Genomic DNA, 22184 nt, shown 5'->3' with positions numbered 1-22184 from the left:
ATTGTTAGTATATTTATTTATTTAAATATCTGTTAATAAATGAAGTAATAACTTCCCCACTTCTCTTTCTCTCGACATTTACAGTATATATTTTTTTCATTTGTTCACAGGCAAGTTTTCTGGCAATTGACAAATGTTTTGCCATTTTCAACAAGTTTGGTTAATTTTGTCTTGGAACAATTATTGATCTCTTTTCAATCATTTTTGAATTCTGAGCTGAGCTTGTTGCTTGCGATTTAGACACCATTTTTCAGATTTAGAACAATTGTCAGCTGTAACAATCAAATTTCCTCTGACGTTGTGTTATCGTATGAAGACACGCTATAAGGCGGCGGTGCTCCCAAACATGGATTTGAATTACCATTGTTTCGCATTATGTTTTCCGATGGATCACTTCTGGTCGATGATACTTCTGAAACATATCCCGATTCAGCAGGGTTGTTGTTAGTGTGGTTTGAATTCGTTAAAGGACTGTCTCTCACCGCAATGCTATAAGGCGGTGGTGTCACAACTGCAGTAAAAACAAATGGTATTAGTTATACACAGTAAATTCACAGTAGCTAAAAGACAATTTCAATTGAGGTCAACATACAGTCGTCAATATAAATCTTCGACAATACACAGTTTTCTTAAATTCTATGCAGTATGTGAAGCCCCAAAACACAAGTTTAAATAGATTAAACAGAAAATACCAAAACCAATATCAATACAAAATTTTCCAAAATAACAAAACATGAAAATTTGACATGAGTAACCGCTTGTAACCGTTCGTGTTGCTTAGTCCTTAGTTTTCTAGGTTGTGTCATCTGTACTATTATTTGTCTGTTTGTCTTTTTATTTTTGGCCATGGCGTTGTCAGTTTGTTTTCGATCTATGAGTTTGACTATCCCTCTGGTATCTTTCGTCCCTCCTTTGAGCGGAGTAAAAAAAAGTCCATAAAAGAACATACACAAATCGGTTTAAGGAAAAACACTTAATTCTTAAATATTCTTAAAAATACACACAGTTACTAAAAGTAAGCTCAAAGTGCTAAACCGGCGGATATGAAATCATGGCGTCTTGTAGTTTCCCCATTTCTAAGTTTAAATAAAAAAAAAAATGATCAGAGATAAACTGCTTCATGGAGATTGCACATATTGATAAATTAATATGTAAACATTTTAATATCTCAGAAAGACTTGTATCAATAAAAAAAGTTTAGGACATTCAATTGTCTTGGATACCATTACATATTTTGGGCATATGTCGCCAATAATACATACAACAAATTGTTAAACTTATTAGATACAATAACAAATGGCTGTGTTAATTGCAAGTAAGAAATGATGCGACATGCATATACATGTATTGTATTTTCAGTTTTTAATGTACATAAATCCAGTCACAATCAAGTCCTGATTCTCCTTTATTGCTTTCACTCAATACAACTTACCAAAATACTCATCATAGATTCTAGGCTTAAATTTTTGTACGCCAGACGCGCGTTTCGTGTACAAAAACTCATCATTGACCCTCAAATAAAAAGTCCAGAAGACCAAATAAAGTACGAAGTTGAAGATCATTGAGGACCCAAAATTCAGAAAGGTTTTACCAAATACAGCTAAGGTAATCTATTCCCGAGATAGAAAATCCTGATTATTTCGAAAAAATCAATGTTTTGCAAACAGTAAATTTATAATCATGACCAGATCAATGATAATTTATGTCAATACAGAAGTGGTGACTGCTGGGATTGTGATACCCTCGGGGAATAAAACTTCACCAGCATTGGCGTGGACATAGAGGTTCTAAATAATAAGATTTTATTCGTCATGCGCAAAGTGACGGAGCAAATAAAGGAGCAGGAACAGTTTCCAGTCAAGAGCATCTGAGTTCATTCCGATTTGTGATTGGGTTTTTGTTGCTCAGTTTTATGTTTTTATGTCTTTTCAAGTGTTTTCTGTCCTTCTGCAACTGATGAATTTTGATTGTCCAATGACTTTATCCATTTATCTTTTATCATTGTAGAATTGCTTGCAATGTGAACAAGCAATCCATTAATATTTTTTATTTCTATTTTTTCGAAAGCTTCGTACATTATGCCAGTCTGTATTTTTATATTATTTCTGTACCATTCAAATCTATAATCGCATTGACGGACTGTGGCACTTCTTTTTAATCAATTAGTCAGGGTTTGTTGTTAAAGATAGTGGTTAAAACCCAGTAAATAAAATTGGACTTAAATTTTGATTGCAAAATCCATCAAATACCAGTTAGTTATGATAATATATGCAAGGTTAGTAAATCAATTTAATTAGTTTATATATAGCTATATAAACAAACTAACAATTATAGACGTACTTCTGCATCTAGAAACTAAACGTCGACCTGCAATGTTTTTTTTAATTTATTTTGAAAATAAAAGATAAACGTAGATAAAGGATTATTTACAGATTAAGTCCTATAAGTTATCAATTAGCTCTTAATGACTATTTTATTTAGTTTGTGGAATAGAGTCAATTGAGTAGTTTAAACAAGAATTTGAAAAAATAGAACTTTGTAATAATGCATATTTGATAATATAATATAACTAAAGCTGCTATCCTAATGCTAGCAATTTAAAGGTTTGGTTGGCTTGCTTGCTTTGTTTGTATAACTGTTTGCTCAAGCATTGTCTGAAGCCCCGCCTATCTATTGATTGCAGATGCCAATCTTAATTACAATGCTTGAGCAAACATTTATACAAACAAAGCAAGCAAGCCAACCAAACCATTACACTACAAGCATTAGGATAACAGCTTTAATAATTAACTTAACTTAATACATGTGAATGCTTAAGCAATATTTGTTTTTATGATACGTAGTATTGATATCGGTATTTTGCAATTTAAAATTTTACTGATGGTAAACTGAAAAGCTCGTGGAGTTCTTGAGGTAGGTTTTGATTCATTTTCGACTTTACTGCATTATTCGAACATTTATGGATTCCAGCCAGTCAATATGGCGGCTCACTCCTTAGTTCAACAAGTCAACTGTGGATTTAACGGTAAATAGACGCCAATGAAAATAAAATGTTTATCAAAAGTTGCAAATGTTTGGGTTAAGAATTATAAGAACCAAATACACTTTTTCTAGGTGTGAACTGGGTCGCTGACTCACAAACTTTACATAAGGACTTTTATTCAGTTTGTGAGTTAATCGCCCCCGTTTACACATCAATAACCTCCAGAAAAAAAAACATGTTTAATCCAATAGTATCAGTTGAACTAGGTTTCCCCTTTTTGAATTTTTCTTTGGTGAATGCATGTACCAAATCAGGAATATGACGGTTGTTTTCCATTCGTTCCGTTGGTCGATAAAGTCTCACGTTTGATTTTGTCAGTTTTTATGGACTTTTTTTTTAATTTATCTTGGAGTTTGATATTTTTTTTATACTTTTTTATGCTGTTTTGAAAGTAATGATTTTCATTGTTTAATACTTTTCAATCTCCAATAATTGGTCCCGTGCTTACTGACCGGGAAAATAATACAAAATGCGCATTTGGTGCATCAATTTGGCATCATTGAATTTGCATTTCTACACACGATAATAATGATCAATATACCCACAATGATAAAAATTAATTTGAAATACATGATAATAAACTATAACAAATATTGGACTTTTTAATTTTTACCTTGAACTGATGATTGATGGTGGATGTAGTTAACGACTTGACCAGACTGGGTTGGCTGACATTTTTTGCTCTTTATTAAGTACCCAATGAGAACTAGCAATAAGATGATAAAAACTCCTCCTGCTGCAGAGATTGCTATGGGCACAGGATTATTTTCTTTATTGACACCTATTAAGAAACAAATATAATAATGTATGTGAAAATTTTAACTTGTTTTCTATTCAATTCTGTGTTGTGCTGTGTATAGTGTTGTTTGTCGTTTGGTCTTTTTTGTTTTTAGCCATGGCGTTGTCACTGTATTTTCGACTAATAAGTTTGAATGTCCATTTGGTATTTTTTGCCTCTCTTTTGTCATTTAATGAATACACAGATTGAAAAATTAGAAGATACCAACAAGGCCATCAAATCTTTTAAACCAGAGAAAATCAGACAACATCATGGACAGCAGAAAAAAGACCACACTGAATAGTGTAAAGATTGAATAACATGAACCCAACTTATAGTGATGAAATCATGTGGGTTGCATAAGTTAGCAGTTTATGCTTCAAAAGTGCAATCCGTTGTGTTGCTCACAAGAATAATTTTTGTGACAATTAGTATTGAGTGAAGAGTCATGACGGAGGAATAGAGGACGCGATTGTGGCTTCGCTAAGATTCGTAATTACTAGTTGACAAAAAATGGCTGCTTTTACACAACAAAATTTTTTATGAGCAATAAATTGTATAAATAAAATTTAGTTACTAGAAATGTTGAACGCATCTTTTCCGTCGAACTTGAAATTAAAGATACAACAGATAGAATTTTTAAGTCTGTCTCATATCTTGACTTACATCTAGAAATTGACAATGTGGGTCGACTGAAAACAAAAACAAAAGAGATAATTTCAGCTTCCCAAACTTTCTATTTCTATGTAGCAACATTCCTGCAGCGCCTGCATATGTAGTATATATCTCCCAATTGATACGAAATTCTGGGGCTTGCATTTCCGATCATGATTTCCTTGATAAGAGGGTTGCTTACAAGGAAGCTATTAAACCAAGAGTTCCAAGTTGTAATATTGAAATCATCCCTTATAAAATTTTACTGACGCCACCACGAGTTGGTTGACCGTTTTGAAATATCTGTTTCACAGGTGGCGACGGATATATTCTAATTGTGATAAAACCCAATCCTGTTCTCTTTTCCTGGAATTCGATCCACCGAATTAGACTTATCACTGGGTTTGTACTTACATGAGCAACACGGCAGGTTCCACATGTGTAACAGGATCTGCACATCCTTCCGGTGCACATGAGATCACCCACGAATCATATCAAATAAAACTCAGTTGTTTGTTTGCACTACCAAGATTTTAAACTTTAAAGTTTTGTCTTGACTGTATGAAAAATCAATATCTATGGAATTTATGATATGGATAGAGATTTGGACGAATGAAGTTCTAAATTTTAACAGCATTTGGTCGATACCGCTTGTGGTGGATTATCAGTCCCCGAAGGTATCATCAGCTCAGTAGTCCGTACTTCGGTATTGACATGATTTATAACAAACCTATCTAAATGTGTACAATTATAAATTTAGTAGTTATTTAGAAACAAAGGTTTCAACTCCCTATGGGAAAGCTGACCTTTAATGGAATTTTCTATTTTTGGGTCCTTTTTTGTCATATAGCTCTTCAACTGTTTCGGTTCTTATACATCACTGGCTCTCAAATAGTCGGCTTTGAGCGTTCCAGATGAAGGTAAATCCAATAAAGCGCTTCGGACGCATAACATATTCATGAAACACCAGCATTAAAATATCATATCAATTGAGAAATATATACTTCATATGCAGGTTCTGTTGAAATGTTGCTTCAAAAAACGCAAAGTTCATAACGGGAATATTAAAGCTTATATTACTGGAAGTGAAAAAAAACAAATTCAAAATACCAATGCAACTATAATGTTTGATGATATTAAATAGATTGTTGTATCATAACCAGCAATCCCACGTCCCTCTTTTTCTTATTTCCAGTTTAAATACTTTAAAGATGATCCATATCTTTTTATAACTTTTTTTAAGATTTAGCCTTGTTGTTAGAAGTTATTGTTATTATTTCATGAGCTGCGTTTTTAAATTCTGATAAAATAACAATCATAAAATAGAATAATCACCATCCGACTCTGTCGTTGTTGTTAAGGAGCACTTCCCGTGATTGCTTGTGTTTGTGAATATTTTAACAGTGCAGACGGTGTGCTCGATCACGCCTTTATTTTTCAAATTCAATTTCAAAGTTTTTCCTGCTATATTCCAAGGAAGACACCAAGGTGTGTGTATTGCCCTGTCCAAAGTCTGTAAAAGCATGAAAATAAAATTGTGTAAATCAAAAGAGAAAACGATCTTTAGAATGTCATAAGAAGGTTCATGTAATACTGTATTTTGAAAGATGTTGTTGGCAGTACAATATTGAATACGTAATATGATTAAATAATTTAATTGGTAAATAACAATAATATAAGATTTAAAAAAAGTATCTTGTTCTTAGAAAATCCCAAAAGACTTTTTGTTTGAGTTGTTTTTAGTTATGATCTTTTATCGTTTTTAAGAATGAGCCAAATTGTAAAAAAAAATCTGTACACCGCATATTCATTCAAATTTTCAAAAAAGAGCATAAGATTTAACCATGTTTTGCGGTACATATGATTTTTTGATGAATAGATTTTTCAGAAAATTTTTACAACTTAAAAAGTCAATTTATTGGTTGAAAATAAAAATAAAATTAGATTTAGTTTAAATGATACATTTGAGTACACCTAAGCTTTGTTTAGTATCTTACACACACACACAAAGTGGCAGTAAAAATTATGAAATCCATTTACTTGAAAAATTGTTAACATCCCTTCAAGGTATTGCACATAACTGACCATTAAGGAATATCTGTGTCACAGATGACCACGGATATATGTGCACCACCGAATGAGAATTATCGACCGATTTAACAATATTACGGGTTTCACTAGTGGAGCAGGATCTGCCCACCCTTCCGGAACATCATAGATGGCCTCAAGGTTCTAGTAAGGTTCGTGTAGCTCAGTCTTTAGTTTTCTGTGTTTTGTTTTGTGAACTTGTTTGTCTTTTCGTCGTCTTTGGTTTTTATGACATGTCTTTTTTAGTTTGCTTTCGACTTGTGAGCTGTGAACGTCCTCTTGGCATCTTCCGCCTATAGACTATTAAATAAATCTAACATGATCAAAAACATTTTCCTTTTAATTATTTAAATATTTCTATTTCACAAGTTAAACGTCATACAAAAATTCACTTAACAGTTTCTCGTTACCTATAGTTATTTTGGGTTTTGGTTATATATATATATATATATATATATATAGTGATGTTTGTTTGGTCCCTTTTTGCTATGTGTATATTTTACAAATCGCTCACTGTGGCATTTGCTGAAGTGACATCTGTGATTTCAATGTACGTTACCTATGCACTATTGGTATTTTATTTATTCAGGGTTTTTTTACCACAAGTTACTAGTAACCTTTACATAATTCTTTCATAGATACAGAAAATTTGTCTGTACCTGTTGTAATCCTATTCAATAAGATATCACATCATTATTGTTATAATGATTTGTGTATAAGGCTTTCAAATCTATTTTCAATTAATGTAAACTTATTTGTTTAAAAAAACTTATTCATTAAAGGATATCACCATTGTTTTTAAAAGTAAAGTCTTTGAATATAACGTTATATGAACTAACATAATTCAATTTATTATCAATAGTTTGATAATAACTAAACATATATTTTCTTTAATTTGCAAAATCCTCAAAGAGTTTCATATATTTTATTTCATATAAAGATTTTGAGTATTAAATCCATGAAAAGTAATTTTCATTTTAGTTTCCAGACCTTCATTTTTAAACTGGGAAATTAGACAATACCAATTATCATGTATGGCGTCATCATAAAACTAGTACTTTTCGAAGATCCTCATATCTTTAACTTTGTTGTGGAGCACTGTAAGTCTTTTGGTGCACCCGAGATAACCCCATATTTTGGTAGTGTCCGTGTAACCCAATCTGTAGTTTTACGTCTAGTGTTTGATGAACTGCAGCTGTTTGTCTTTTCATTGTTTTTTTCTTTTCGATATGACTTATACTTCTTTCATTCCCTTTGGCATAAACTAGTTTCTGAAGCACCTGTGATCATTCCCCTTTGTGTGGGGTTCATGTTGCTTTAGTTTTATATGTAGTGTTTTTATCAACTTTTTGGATTTTTTGCGTTGTGTTTCTATTTTGGCCATGGGGTTTTCCTTCGACTTATGAATTTTGATTGATCTTTTGATATCTCACACCTTTTTTTTTTTAATTTTTTGTAAATATATCTGAAATCAAATCAAATGAACTGAATATAAGACTTTATTTGAATTTCAAAAAAAAAGTTGTCGTTAGTGAAATAATATATATCATATAAAAAGTTTTTTTAAAATCTGCATCATACATAGTACAATAAATATCAAAATAAAAAATTTTGAACTTTGAATTATTATTAATTGTACTTACAAAATACAATTCGGAACCGACACGGATTTCTGCAATATGACAACTGTTTGCATCTCCACAGCAGTAACTACTGACTGTTATACAAATCGTCGGATTGTTAGTTACCGGGAAATATAAGTAACACGAATCTCTGTTGAACTGTGAAGATGCTCTCATTTGATAGCTGATAGCGTAATTGTCCAAACAGTAATTTGTACCACATTCGTCTGGCAAATCAACTGAAAAGCAATTAAGGTGTAAATCCTCTTATTCGAACAAGAAGGTGTACAACTTCTATTTTAAGAAGGTGGTTAAGTTTTCTCTGAAATGGCAGGTTAAAACAAAAATCCATGATTTTTGTCCCTGTTTTCTTTCAAAAGTACTAGTTCTATTTACACCATATATTATTGAAGTAAACTATATTATTCAACGTTAGAATCATAAACGACCTACAGCATGAACATCTTTTCGCTAAAAGATAGACCTTTATGTTCTATAATCTTTGCTTTGGCGAAAACCACAACTCTACGTTCTGTAATTCCTCGTAATTATAGATCGCAAACTTATAATAGAATAGAAAAAAACAAACAAAGGATATGAGATATCCATCCATGACACAAAATCAGTACATGGACAGAAAAAAAAACACAAAACGTAAAGGAACGTCGCTTTTATTGCTGTTCTTCATCTCAATAAATAATTGCTCAAGTTTTCTGTTTACTGTTATCAAACCTATAACAGCTTAGAAATGACAATGCATTGACATATTGTGTCCGTTAAGCCTACTTATTACGTTGTTTTTTTTTACAATGGACATTAAAACGCACGAGGTCGCAGTTTTCTCAAAATGATTTCACGCAATTGCAGTATATCAGTAACATCTCAATGGGGATATGCATAATTACTACATGTACATATACACATGTCCATCTTTGCCTACATGTTAGGGTATTTTTTTCAATATATTTCATCTAAGCGCACCAAAATGATGCTTTTGAACCATTCAAAATATTCAGAGGCAATATCTTCAAATTAAGAAAAAAAATATATTATGGTTTTTTCCATGTACAAAAATTAGGTTGTCTGGCTCATATAAAAAGATATGAACAGTTAAGAGAAACATAGTACGATCAATTTTTATCTTAAGAATGTTTTTGTGCGAAAGTAAACCCGGACTTAGTACTATAACAAATGACTTTGCATTCTTATTTTATTTTAATGCTTTCTTTGCACAAAAAACCATTTAAATTCCGTTTCATCTCCGCATCTAGTAAGTGTTCTACTACTAATCTATCAGTGCTTATAACTACCCCCCTTACTACTATCAAAGTACTTGTTATTAACTTTTGTAATAAAGCTTATGAAAATAATGGTATTAATTATTTTTGGAGTGTTAAAAATTCTTTAGAAGTTTTGGATAAAATACGTGCTTTTGATGGTCCTTTTAATTCTGTTGACAGTTATGATTTTTCTACTCTCTACACTACACTTCCACACAATCTTATCAAGAAAAAGTTTTCATATTTAATTGAATGGTCTTTTGAGAAATCTCAATGCACATTTATTTGCTGTAACTCGTTTAAAGCCTTTTTCTGTAACGAAAAAGGAAAGTATGCTAGACACACTTACTGGAAATGTGAAGATATGATTGAAGCTCTAAATTTTCTCCTGGACAACATATATGTACGTTTCGGCGATAAAGTGTATCAACAAGTAATAGGTATTCCTATGGGCACTAACTGCGCCCCTTTTAATAGCAGATTTATTCCTGTATTGCTATGAATCTCAGTTTATGACCAAACTCAGTAAAGAAACGTCATTGTTACATTTGGTTGATACATTCAACAATACCTACCGTCATCTGGATGATATTTTTTCGTTAAATAATCCAGAGTTCTCTAAATATACTACCGAAATTTACCCAAAAGAACTTACTTTAACTAAATCTAACATAAACAGCAGTAGTTGTCCTTTTCTAAATTTAGACATTTCAATTTCTAAAGGGAAACTCCATACTAAAATTTACGACAAAAGAGACGATTTTTCATTCCCTATTGTTAATTTTCTTTTTTAGACGGCGATCTTTCTTTGGCTCCATCATACGGTGTTTATATATCCCAACTCGTTCGTTATGCCCGTGTGTGTAGTGATAGATTATAACGAACGTAATCAATGCATCACTGGTAAATTATTAAGTCAGGGATTTCGTTACCATAAATTACTTAAAACTTTTACTAAATTCTTTCATAGATACAAAGATTTGATCAGTAAATTTGGCTGGCACTAATATCGATTTTTTCATCAGCAAATTAAACCATGACTAAATTTGTATTCTTTTCAAACGGGATGTATAAAGACACACACAAGTTCATTTTTATCTATTAAGAGGTTAACTCCTAACTATCCTACTGCCTGTCGATACATTTATTTTTGGCATTGCACAAGTCATGTCTTCTTTGATTGTCCATGACGTTAAAATACTTAATCTCTGGGATGTGTTTTAGTTGATTTTAGTCTCTGATGCATGATTTTTTACTATTAATTGTTTTTGGCTTTTAACTAGCTGTCAGTAACTGCGAGTACTCTCAAATCGTACTTTCTTGTTAAATTGACATGTTGATACTATTTGTAATGTTTTTTTGTTATTTAATGTTTACTTATTCAGGGTTATATCTGGTCTATATACCAGCTTTGATAAGTGTTTGGTATTACTATAAATTTTCACTTCTTCGAACTATGAACATCAAAATTATTTATTTTGTAAAATATTTCCTTTCTCCTTTTAAACTGTATATCTAACAACAAAATTATTTTCATTTACCTGTGTATAATATTATTGTAAATGGCAGATTTTTGTTCAAGGTTATTGTTGTTTATCTGAAATTGTTTTACATTTCAATGCGGTATAATACTGTTACTCTATTATTCATCCCTCATTTTATTGATTTTGTATTCACACTGTATCATAGATCAAATTTATTCGTTCAGTGTATGTTCACTTGTGTTAATATGTCTTTTGATTGAGTTAAGCAATTTCAATTGATATTTTATAGTGTGTCTTTCTATGTTGTGATGTTACGCTATTGTTTCAGATAAGGGTGAAGGTTTGGTACCATTAAAACGTTTAAACCCGCTGCAATTGTTTGCATATGTCCTAAGTCAGGAATCTGATGTTCAGTAGTTGTCGTTTGTTGATGTGGTTCATAAGTGTCCCCGTTTCTCGCTTTTTATATAGATTAGACCGTTGGTTTTCCCGTTTGAATGGTTTTACACTAGTAATTTCTGGGGCCCTTTATACCTTGCTTTGCGGTGTGAGCCAAGGCTCCGTGTTGAAGACCGTACTTTGACCTATAATGGTTTACTTTTATAAATTGTGACTTGGATGGAGAGTTGTCTCATTGGCACTCATACTACATCTTCTTATATCTATTTCATTCTGTTTTTAATGTTGAAATATTCGTAAAATTGAAAAGGTACCAAAGGGACAATAAAAAATCCAAGTTAGAAGAAAAAAACCGACCACGCAATGGCAATGAACGAAAAACTACAAAAAGACAACCAACAGTCTACAAAACAGAACAAAGAAAACTTAAGACCGAGCAACACGAGCCCCACTAATACCGGGTGTGATTGCAGATGCTCCCGAAGGTGAACAAAGTGTTGTCATGTCATGAACAAATGCGGTGATTAGTCACAATCGTGGAAGAGAGGACGGGATTGTTGTTATGACAGTTGAAACTAATCCGTGGTCATCTGTACACGGTATCCTTAACGGTTCTCCAAATCATTGGAATGTATAATTGATACAAAAAAACTAAGTTTGCTGGTTTTTCGAGGTGTCCATAAGTTCATTATAAACTAATGTAAATATAGAGCAAAAAGAAAAAGGTAATCTAGTCATCCTTTAATTTCCTTAATTTGATAGGTTAGAAATAACTTAGGTTGATACTTCTTCAATAGCTACTAAACAAAGATAGCATTGAGAAGATTTTTCACCTGCCTAACACATAACGATGAGTTATTAAAAGAGCCAATAACTGGTCCCTTAAATTAAAAAATAGTGTATTGAACTGCTTCAATCCTATCACATTTATGTTAGTTTTATTAATACACATTTAGGATGATATAATCAGGACATTTTAGTTGAGATGTTACTATGACGTCATAGCATGTTGAAATTGACACAATTTACGTGTAATTGATATGTTACTAAGTATTTTTAGTGCAATTGACCCTGAGACAAGGACTCACCCAAAAATGTATGATATCAACATCAACATTAACATCTTTTTACAAGACACATTGTAGCATTTTTGTTGAGTCTTTAAATCAAAATATAAGACTCAATCTAAAAATATAAAAACGGATATATCTGTCTGACAGACTGATGTCTCTTGAAAATCTGAAGGATGTCATTTAACAAATATACTAACATTTTTTTATTTCGAACTAAAGGGGCCAAAATAATTAACATTTGTTTTCAATATGATTGGTTATATATTCATTGAGGAAGCAAATCAAGTACTCTTATATATTTCTATGATCAACAGAATTACTTACTAATAGTTGTTGGTATCATGCTGGGCATTTTGAGCTCATAGCAATTGTCCATGCACTCCTTTACAGAAACACTGATAGTAAAATTTGCCACCACAAAACTGACAAATGTAATATACATATCACTCGATTGTAAATGTCCAGACCACTTTTGTGGTGCATAAAATGTCTGAAATTGTAGATATCGTTTGATAAGGTTAATATTATATTTTGCATTATATAAACTACTAGTAAGACCAAATAAACATATTAAGATGGAACTGGCAATCAACATTATTAAAGAGAATAAACCAATATGAATGGTTTCTTAAATCATTTAAAAGTATGGAGATGATTGAAAACAAAGCATAAGATAATCTTTCTTTGTCAATTAAAAAAATATTTGATTGTAAATTTTCATTTTAAAAATAATGTAATTGTAGACAAAAATATTTGTGACTGCCAAGGCTCAGAAATTATGAACATTTTAAAATTTTGGCTATTCTGTTCAAGCCTCGCATGCTCGTTAATGTCTTTTGTATGTTGACTGCCTACACATTTTGCATCGAGCACCTGATATCACACCCGGGTTTCGGTGGGGTTCGTATTGCTCAGTCTTTAGTTTTCTATGTTGTGTTTTGAGTACTGTTTTTTGGTTTTTTGTTTTTTTTGGGTTTTTTTTTTGCCATAGCGTTGTCATTTCACTTTCGAGTTTGAATGTCCCTTTGGTATCTTTCGCCTCTTTTTTCTCGAAGGTTCCAACTGGAGTTTATTCTAGAAGCAGGAGTCATTCGATCTGAAATCGATATTATGCCTTAACGCTCAACCTGTCGACGCACCCGGCGTATCAGTCATACAAATTTACTCAGTACTCGGAGTATAAAGTGAGTGCCCGAAATATCAAATCCAGTATTTTGAATGGTTTATTTCTGAGACTTAGTATGATAATCTACTCAAAAGTTTTATGACTTTAAGGCATGTTTTTGCTCCTTTTGGAGTTTATGCAATTTACCTCAATTTTTGTTTATTACCTTGATTCGTATCTCCATGATCGATCAAAGGGATTTCCAAATCGATAAACTACTGTTGCCTTATTTTATGCGATTTGCCAAGGTTTTTGTCTGTTATCTTGATTCTTATCGCTTTCATCGATTTAAGAGATTTCTAAATCGTTAAACTAATGATGCCTTATTTTATGCCACTTACCTAAGTTTTTGTTTGTTACCTTGATTCGTGTCTCTTTAATCGATATAAGTGATTTCTAAATCGGTAAACTACTGTTGCCTTATTCTACATAACTACCACAGAGTCGTTACAGTTACGTGCTGATGTCAATCATCACCGAGGATAGAGTATCCGACCAATAGCTAATACCTCATTACTTCTAAGCTTTATTTGATACATTGTCATTGTAAATTTTAGTCTATAGGTTTATTGAATGTACTACAATTAAGGTTTCAACCACCTCTAAACAAGCTCACCAAAGATACCAGTTTATAATTTTGTACGTATTTTTTGTTGTTGATAAATTAGGGTTATTCCAAAAATACCGTCATGTGCTTTGAAATCAGTCACGTTTTTATTAATATGAAAGTAAACTCTGTTGTGTTTAAAGCCGTACGGTGACCTATAATTGTTATCTTCTATGTCATTTGGTCTCTTGTTGAGAGTTGTCTCATTGGCAATCATACTACATCTCCTTATTTTTATATTTATCTGCATTTCCCCTTGAGTGAGGACCAAGCGATATGTAACATCACTCACAGTTTATTATACAAAGAATATCAACTACGATATATAATAATGCATATTTACCTCAACAGGTTTACTTAGATTCGGATGTCCAGCAAATACATGAATTACAATCATTCCAGACAACATTGTATTACCGATTAGTTGAACTGTAGCATTATATTTAAATCTGGGTTGGAAGTCTGTATTATGAATATGAATGAGACAATTGGAACGAAGTAAAGAAGTGGATATGACGGCATTGAAATCAATTGAGGAGCTGGTTTTGTTGACAGACACAATGTTATTGCGTGCACAGTTTAACTCGTTAATCATCACGTCTGAAAGGTAAATAAAATGTTATATTACAATCATACTATCATTAAAGTGATTTCTTTATGTATTAACAGAATATATTGATATATTACAACGTATAGAGAGAAAAGAAGGAAGTTGTAGTTGTTTGCTTTGATTAGCGTTTGTTGTAAGGTTTCTATGTTTTGACAGTTATGGATCTTTCCTCTCGTATACAAGACTGTATTTCAGTACAAAGATATTTCTTCATATGGATGAATCATCAAATTTACCTCAAGGCAAATGAAAATGAATGCATCAAAGTTTTACAAAGAAATGCTCTTAGACACCAACTGTTCCTCTGTGAGAGATGAAATTATTCTAGATGTTTTAAATGTTGCCAACTCAAATTAGGTGATTTTTATGGGGCATGATGAAACGTTTGTTAGATAACATAATAACTATATTTTTACTCGTTGTATAACTCATCTGTAAAAATAGATATAGTAGATTGATATGGTGGTTGCGTGCAAAGCTAACATTTCTCACTCAATTTTTCTCTTTATCTCGATACTTTAAAAGTTGATATCTCAAATAAAGTAATACCTTAGGGTCTTTTCATTCGTCACGTTACTCTCTCTTATTGTGTAATCTATTGTATTTTCTTTTACATGATACATATACAAATAAAATAAATTCCTCCTCTTTTGTCATTGTATAACATTTGAAGATCACCTGACTGGACTGATTTCTTCCATATTATCTGTGTTTCAAAATTTCTCAAGGTAATCTTCACGCAAAATTTATTTTCCGTTTATATTTCTTGATGGGGGTTGTTCCATTGTCTCTTTCGTTTGAAGTATATAATTCTAAGTTGGTTCAATATGCACGTGTTTGTAGTAAAAGAACGCATTTTGTAATACTTTATAAATCTATACATCAGGGATGAATGTCGTAAATTAGTATAACTTTAATTTACATTCATTACAAATATAGAGATTTATTGCATAAGTATGATGACACTTGCAGGATTTGAATACAATATCAAGATAAAACAATTAACGATTGCCAAATATGACAGACAGCAACCCACGACAACAACTAAATTTTACAAGAGCAAAGAGAGTGTGGCGGGGTTAAGTATGTTTGCTTGGCTCAACCTTTTCTCTATCTGCATGGTGTAACAGCATAACATGAGAAAAAAATAAAAATCCAGTGAAAGGCAAAGGACAAACAGTACCGACCTAAAAGTACCGGCATTTATTTAAAGCAGGGGCAAGGTTCATTACAATTAAATGTTACTTACCGAATTAGACTATAAACCGTATTTGTAATAACATAAGCAACACGGCGGGTGCCACATGTGGAGCAGGATCTGCTTATCCTTCCGGAGCACCTGAGATCACCCCCAGTTTTTGGTGGGGTTCGTGTTGCTTAGTCTTTGGTTTTCTATGTTGTGTCATCTGTACTATTATTTGTCTGTTTGTCTTTTTATTTTTGGCCATTGCGTTGTCAGTTTGTTTTCGATCTATGAGTTTGACTGTCCCTCTGGTATCTTTCGTCCCTCTTTTATATAAATCAGGTTTTTACAGACCTAAATATTAGTCAGTGCACATTCAACGATTTATTGTTAAGATATCATATACATTTTAAAAGCAATTTTATACTATAACATGAACATTTAAGAAAAAGTAATAGTTTCTGGAGAGTAATGCTAGATCTCAAGATCAAATATCATTTGAATAACTATTGCAAAAAAGGCACTTCAACAGCAATAAAATAATTTTTTCTTCAAATTTTGAAGAAAAAAATATAATTGAAATTGATGTTGAATAGTTTGGTCGAGTGTGAGTAATTGAATTATTAGAAATGAAAAAAAGAATGATTCTTGTTGCACCTGTTCTATAGTTAAGTGGTTTATGGGCCCTTTGAACTATCCAACGATGCTCTTTATGCAAATCCTCCGTACAATTTCTGGATTTATATTTGATTTGAAGGCTGATATTTTTGATTATATGATAACCTTTTTATATGTTGGTTTTTATTGTTTCTATATTATAGCGATATTGTATACACATATTGTATTTTAAGTTCATAACGACAATGAAATCGTTCTCCCGCGAAGGAAATTAATACAAACACTCTCAGTGGTCCTGCTATTTACACTTCATGTATAGTTATTGAAAACAATATTTTGACCTTATAAAATGTGTGGATTAATGCTTCACTATTAAAATGTAACAGATACTTTCGTTGACATCGATCTGTGCAGTTTCGTTCTTTCAATTTGTTTCAGTGTCATGACATAATGATCATCTTTCAGTAATTTATGTATCATTTTTACAGACCTTGTTTAGTAACACAATATGCATTTGCAATAAAACACAAGAAAACTGGCCGTCTTTATTTCTTGTTATTAGTAAGATAAGTTATGTCTTCGTGACAGCGGACCTTATTACGGAAGTTTATTTTATCACATTCAGCATTGTTTAAGTTATTGTTTACTTCCTCTTCGAAACCCCAGAACGGTTTTTCACGGAAGCAGAAAAGGATGAAAGTAGGGTCAGTATCCCTAGGTGTATGCTATTTTTGTTTTATTAGGTAAGAGATCAACTTAAATTCCTTCGAAGGGATGATGTTTTTTTTTTTTTTATAAATTCACTAGATATCTTCCTTTTATGAAAAAGATAAAAGCTGTATATTTTGTCTGATACAATAGACCAAGATCAAAAAGTTCTAAGACTATGTTTTTGCACATATAAAGAGGTCCGAATAGGGGAATTTCAATTTCTGTTTCTATCTACAAAAATATCAGTATAATAGATTTGATGTTTAATGTATTATATAAGGAACAAATATTTTCTATTTAAAACAGACATCAACTTGCACAACGTTTAAGTTTAAAAACAAAAGTGATTACAAATTCAATGGTTTAGATGTGATAAGCACTAAGACATATTTTGTTCCATATTTTTCTTATTACCCGCTCCAAAGGTGGAGGGTACACGATTTATCTCTTTCCTTCCGTCTGTCCGCCCATTGGAGGGTCCGTCCGTCCGTCGGTAACACATTTTTTGTCGTTTTTGTTCTCAGCAACTACAAATCAGAGTTTCCTGATATAATGATACATTTTTAGAATCCATGATCACTTGTCTACTTTCTGTTTGCAGCACAAATGTATATATGTTGATGGACTTATAACAAATTTTCCAAAATCAGCTGTATATATAAGTTAGTAGTAGCATACACTGCGTTATGTTTTCTTTAAATCAGAGCTCCGCTTATCCTGGTATCTTTGATAAGTTGTTTTTCTATGTATTTTGCAGCAAGAACAAAAAATAAATCCTTTTTAAAAGCTAAAAATAAGGATTACCCCCCCCCTCCCCCCCCCCCAAAAAAAAAAGAAAGAAAAAACCAATATAAAATAACAAACAAAGGCTGTCCTGATAGCATTTTGAACTATTTTGTGAAAGACCTTTTCAAATAGGCCATCAACCTTTCAGTCACATGTGCAAAGTGGGATTGCCTCAAGAATCTTAAAAGGTGAAAAAAATCTTTATCAATAGTCTTTCACCAGATCCGATTATACATTCAGTCGGGGTCCGTACTCTGGTTTCAGCGTTGAATATATCCGAAATCTTCTTGAAGACCTCGTGGTCAATTGGAATTCGATTTTGCCTTGATTAATTGTAATTTCATAATTTGATTAGATCAAACCTACGAACAATCAACACAAGAACTGTTTTGATATTTTAAAAAAGAATATAGTGGTTAAAAAAAAAAACAAGGCCGTCTCAGGAAATGCTTAGTTTATTTTTAAAACAATTGGAATATATCCATATTATGCATATAGTTGAGCGATAAGTTATAACAGTTGACCTATGATTTTGTTGTATTTGATCCGACACATGGTCCCGGAATGTAAAAGTGTAAAACGATGCACGAGAGAAAATCAACGGCCTGATTCATAATACACCAATAAAAATTATAGTAGACATCAACCATCGACAACAACAAAATCAAGGATAAGCCTGGAATGTGAAACAACTGCCTATTTTAAATTTGGTCCAAAATGAATCATTTGCATTTTAAGGTTCGAAAATAATTGAAAATATTCATGTTCCCGGGGCCTCAAGTTTTCTGATTGCAAATATTTATAGATTTTATAACAATACCCCGATAGATTATGGTATGTTTCCATGATTTAGTTATAAACAAAAATTTCTCACTACTGATTTATTTTTTAAAATTGAATTTAAAATTAACGTTTCATCAGTAAGTAATAAATAAAGTTTGATGCAAAGCCATGTTATCAAAATAAGTAAGGTTAGCTCATCATAGATAACAGGATTAGAAATTATGAACTCCAGACGCGCAATTTGTCTATAATAGACTCAACAGTGAAGCTCGACACACACAAAAAAAGACCAAATAAAGTATGAAGTTTAAAAAAAAAGTAAAATATGAAAAATACCTAACTCCAAGGAAAATTCAAAAAGGAAAGTCCCTTATCAAAGGCAAAATCAATAGATCAAACACAACAAACTCTCGGTCTAGATCTTTAATGAAGTGGGCAAATTTCAAGAGAAGGATGTAATTCATTTGTAAAATTTTCAACTAAATTAGGAAACTAATGTGTTTTATAATATGTTTACCACTGTTTCTTCAAATACAGAATATATTTTGTTTGATTCATATTTTTTCAACCTTGCCTTTTAAGGGGAGAAAACTCAAATAAAGTTACTTTTATAAAGGAATGTGTCATGAATTTACCTATTTTATTTTGTAGCAAGAAAACGAGTCCGGTGACCCCAATTTATTTTTTAATTTCCTGAAAGCACATTATCAGAACTATCTTCTTATATTTTATCTTTATATTCTATGGTTTAGTTTTCTTTTAATTACACAAAATAGGAGTTTCCATGCATAAATTATATAAAATCTGACAATTTTGCACAACCTGTAGCTTGAAAAGAATCCCCGTGACCCATACGTTTTATTATATTTTTGAAAAAAAGCATAATATAAACTACATTTTGACTAATTATTAAAACAATCTTTGGATTTAAATTTAGACCCCCCATCTACCTTAAGTAGAATTGTTCCATTTAATAATAAAAATATGTTATGCGTTCAAACACTTATGGAGATATACGTGTGGATAAAAATCTGATGTAGGTATTGGGTTAAATACATCAATGGCAATGTAATCTTAATTACAAGGTTGTTCTTATAATGATCATTTTAGCAAAAACAAGTGTAATGGTATCCGTGAAAAATAACTGATATCTGCCATTATGTGCATTTTTTTTTGTCTCATACGAGATTTACCGGATTGACTTTTGACATGTTGGTTTTTATTATTTTCACCATACTCTTCACACAGGTATTTGCATAGCAGAAAAAAAAAACGATTAAAGGTGTAAAAAAAATCATCTTTGTACGTTTACTGACGGTAACAAATTTGGAAATATTGCTAATACGCTTATGTTGCACATTTAAAGAGTTCTTTTATAAATACCAAAACGCACTTTAAGTGCTCATTATTAAAATTAAGATTATTTAAATGATACTTTGTTTTAGCATAAAAAAACTGTAAGTTTAATCGAAAGGTGCTTAGTGATTTTATAATTTAATAAATCCTAACATTTTTCAAGTTTGAAGAAGCAGATAAGATATAAATATTATCAAATAATGTAAAAGCAACATTTTAGAAAAATAATTAGAAGATATAGTCACGATATCGTCGCTGGGCTTCCAAAGTGTCGTATTAAACTTTTTTTGCTAAAACTTCTTTTTCACACAAACCGGTTTGGCGGGAGGAAATCTCTGATTTTCCAAAATATCACACATTTAGACCAATTAAAATATTTGAAATAAGACATGTTATAAAATTGTCAATCTCAGTGGTTTGTACAGTTTTCCTTCAAAATGATGTATGTAAACTTGAAAATAGTTGTATAAAGGCTTTGGGAATCAAAAACTTATACATTTCTTTATTTCTGTGAAAATAAAGTTATTTTTTTGCCGTTTTTGTGTTATCCAGAAATATCCAATTTTTTCTTTCACAGCAATTTACAAAAATATCTAAATTCACATACGACATTTTGGAAGCAAACATTTTAACCAAATTATCAGTGCTTTTTTCCGAGATTTCTTTTGTTGTGGGAAAATTAGTAATTTACTACATTTGGATGCCCAGCGACGATATAGTAAATACAAGTAACTCCCTGACAAAGTATTACTCAATTTAACAATAATTTGTATTTGCCAAAACAAAACTTTATCAAACACAAGACTTCAAACTGTTTGATTAGATATGAATACCATGTTTTATGAAAGTAACAATTGCCAATTTGTCGTTTACTGATTAAATTCATTTTTCAAAAAATGTCTTTGATCCGTGCTGATGTAAAATAAATTATCGAAATGTGGAGCATTAATATTGATATTTCTGGTTTTTGTTTTATATTGCGTTATTTGCGCCATTTGTGCTTTATTATGTAAATGGGAGTATAAAACTATTCATTGACAAGTATTCTTAATTCTTGATAAAGTTCTGTCTTACCAGAAATACGATTATTCAAATTATGAATATTGATAACTGAAATTATAATCGGCTGAATTCCATCAGTTCTAAATTCCTTTTTTTAAACACACATTGTATAAAATATTATTTACAAAAAGCTTATTATATTTTAAGAGGAAAAGCATGTCGTGCAACTTTCGTAAATGCTTAAAAATATTTGATAAATTGTTTTATATTCAACTTGATTGTTCTAAATAGATGATGAATAAAGAACGTCAAGTTTAACAATACCTATTTCAAATAATATAAAAAGTAAATAAATACGTATGACTTACATGAGGAATCATACAACTTCATGAAACTAATAAGACACATGATCAGATATATCTGTTGATGTTGCTTGTGCGAATCCATTATCATAAAATGAATAAAAATCGCATTTAAGTTCGACTTTATTTCGTTTCCTTATAAATGTACTGCAAATAATAAAGTGTTGTATTTAACACGTCTGTATGACTTGAAAATATTAAGAAAATGTCGCATCCGTAACTGATACAGATAATACAATGTATAGCAAGTAATTATATATGAATGAAATGCATACGAAATTTTCACCCATGAGCACCCATATATAACTGACATATATATATATATTTAGATGCATATATATTTAGATAAAGAAGACGTGACTGTCTTACTTACGCTTCAGCAACATTGCATTGTCGTTTTCGAAAAACCAAGGGAATTTATTTTAGGGGAATTTCATTAAATTGTTCTAACAGGCTTACTATCATTTTTTATCGATTTTTTTTTGGTAATAAAACTATAAAACTTGTTTTAATATAATGGTCAGATAAATTTTATTAGAAAAAGAGATATTAAGATAATATTTCAAGAGTAGTATAAGTT

The 22184-nt window shown here is 31.3% G+C and overlaps 1 protein-coding gene across 7 annotated transcripts in view; it reads right to left on the bottom strand.

Moving 5' to 3' along the window:
* Positions 1 to 22184, bottom strand: part of LOC127729922 (uncharacterized) — a 67969-nt gene continuing 45785 nt past the window's right edge. For 3 of the 7 annotated variants that reach the window (XM_052237891.1, XM_052237890.1, XM_052237897.1), the window contains one exon: positions 1 to 511. In XM_052237891.1, the coding sequence (XP_052093851.1) occupies positions 282 to 511 (230 nt within the window). In that variant the 3' untranslated portion in view covers positions 1 to 281. Of the gene's footprint in view, positions 512 to 2340; positions 2368 to 3656; positions 3825 to 5810; positions 5989 to 8206; positions 8425 to 12745; positions 12912 to 14536; positions 14794 to 21610; positions 21806 to 22184 lie in introns of those variants that run through there. The other 4 variants (XM_052237894.1, XM_052237898.1, XM_052237895.1 and 1 more) reach the window with 4 other exon arrangements.

This window comes from Mytilus californianus, unplaced genomic scaffold (genome assembly GCF_021869535.1).
Source record: "Mytilus californianus isolate M0D057914Y unplaced genomic scaffold, xbMytCali1.0.p SCAF_2, whole genome shotgun sequence".
In the NCBI taxonomy this organism is placed as follows: Eukaryota; Metazoa; Mollusca; class Bivalvia; order Mytilida; family Mytilidae; genus Mytilus; species Mytilus californianus.
This window is presented reverse-complemented; position numbering and strand designations above follow the sequence as displayed.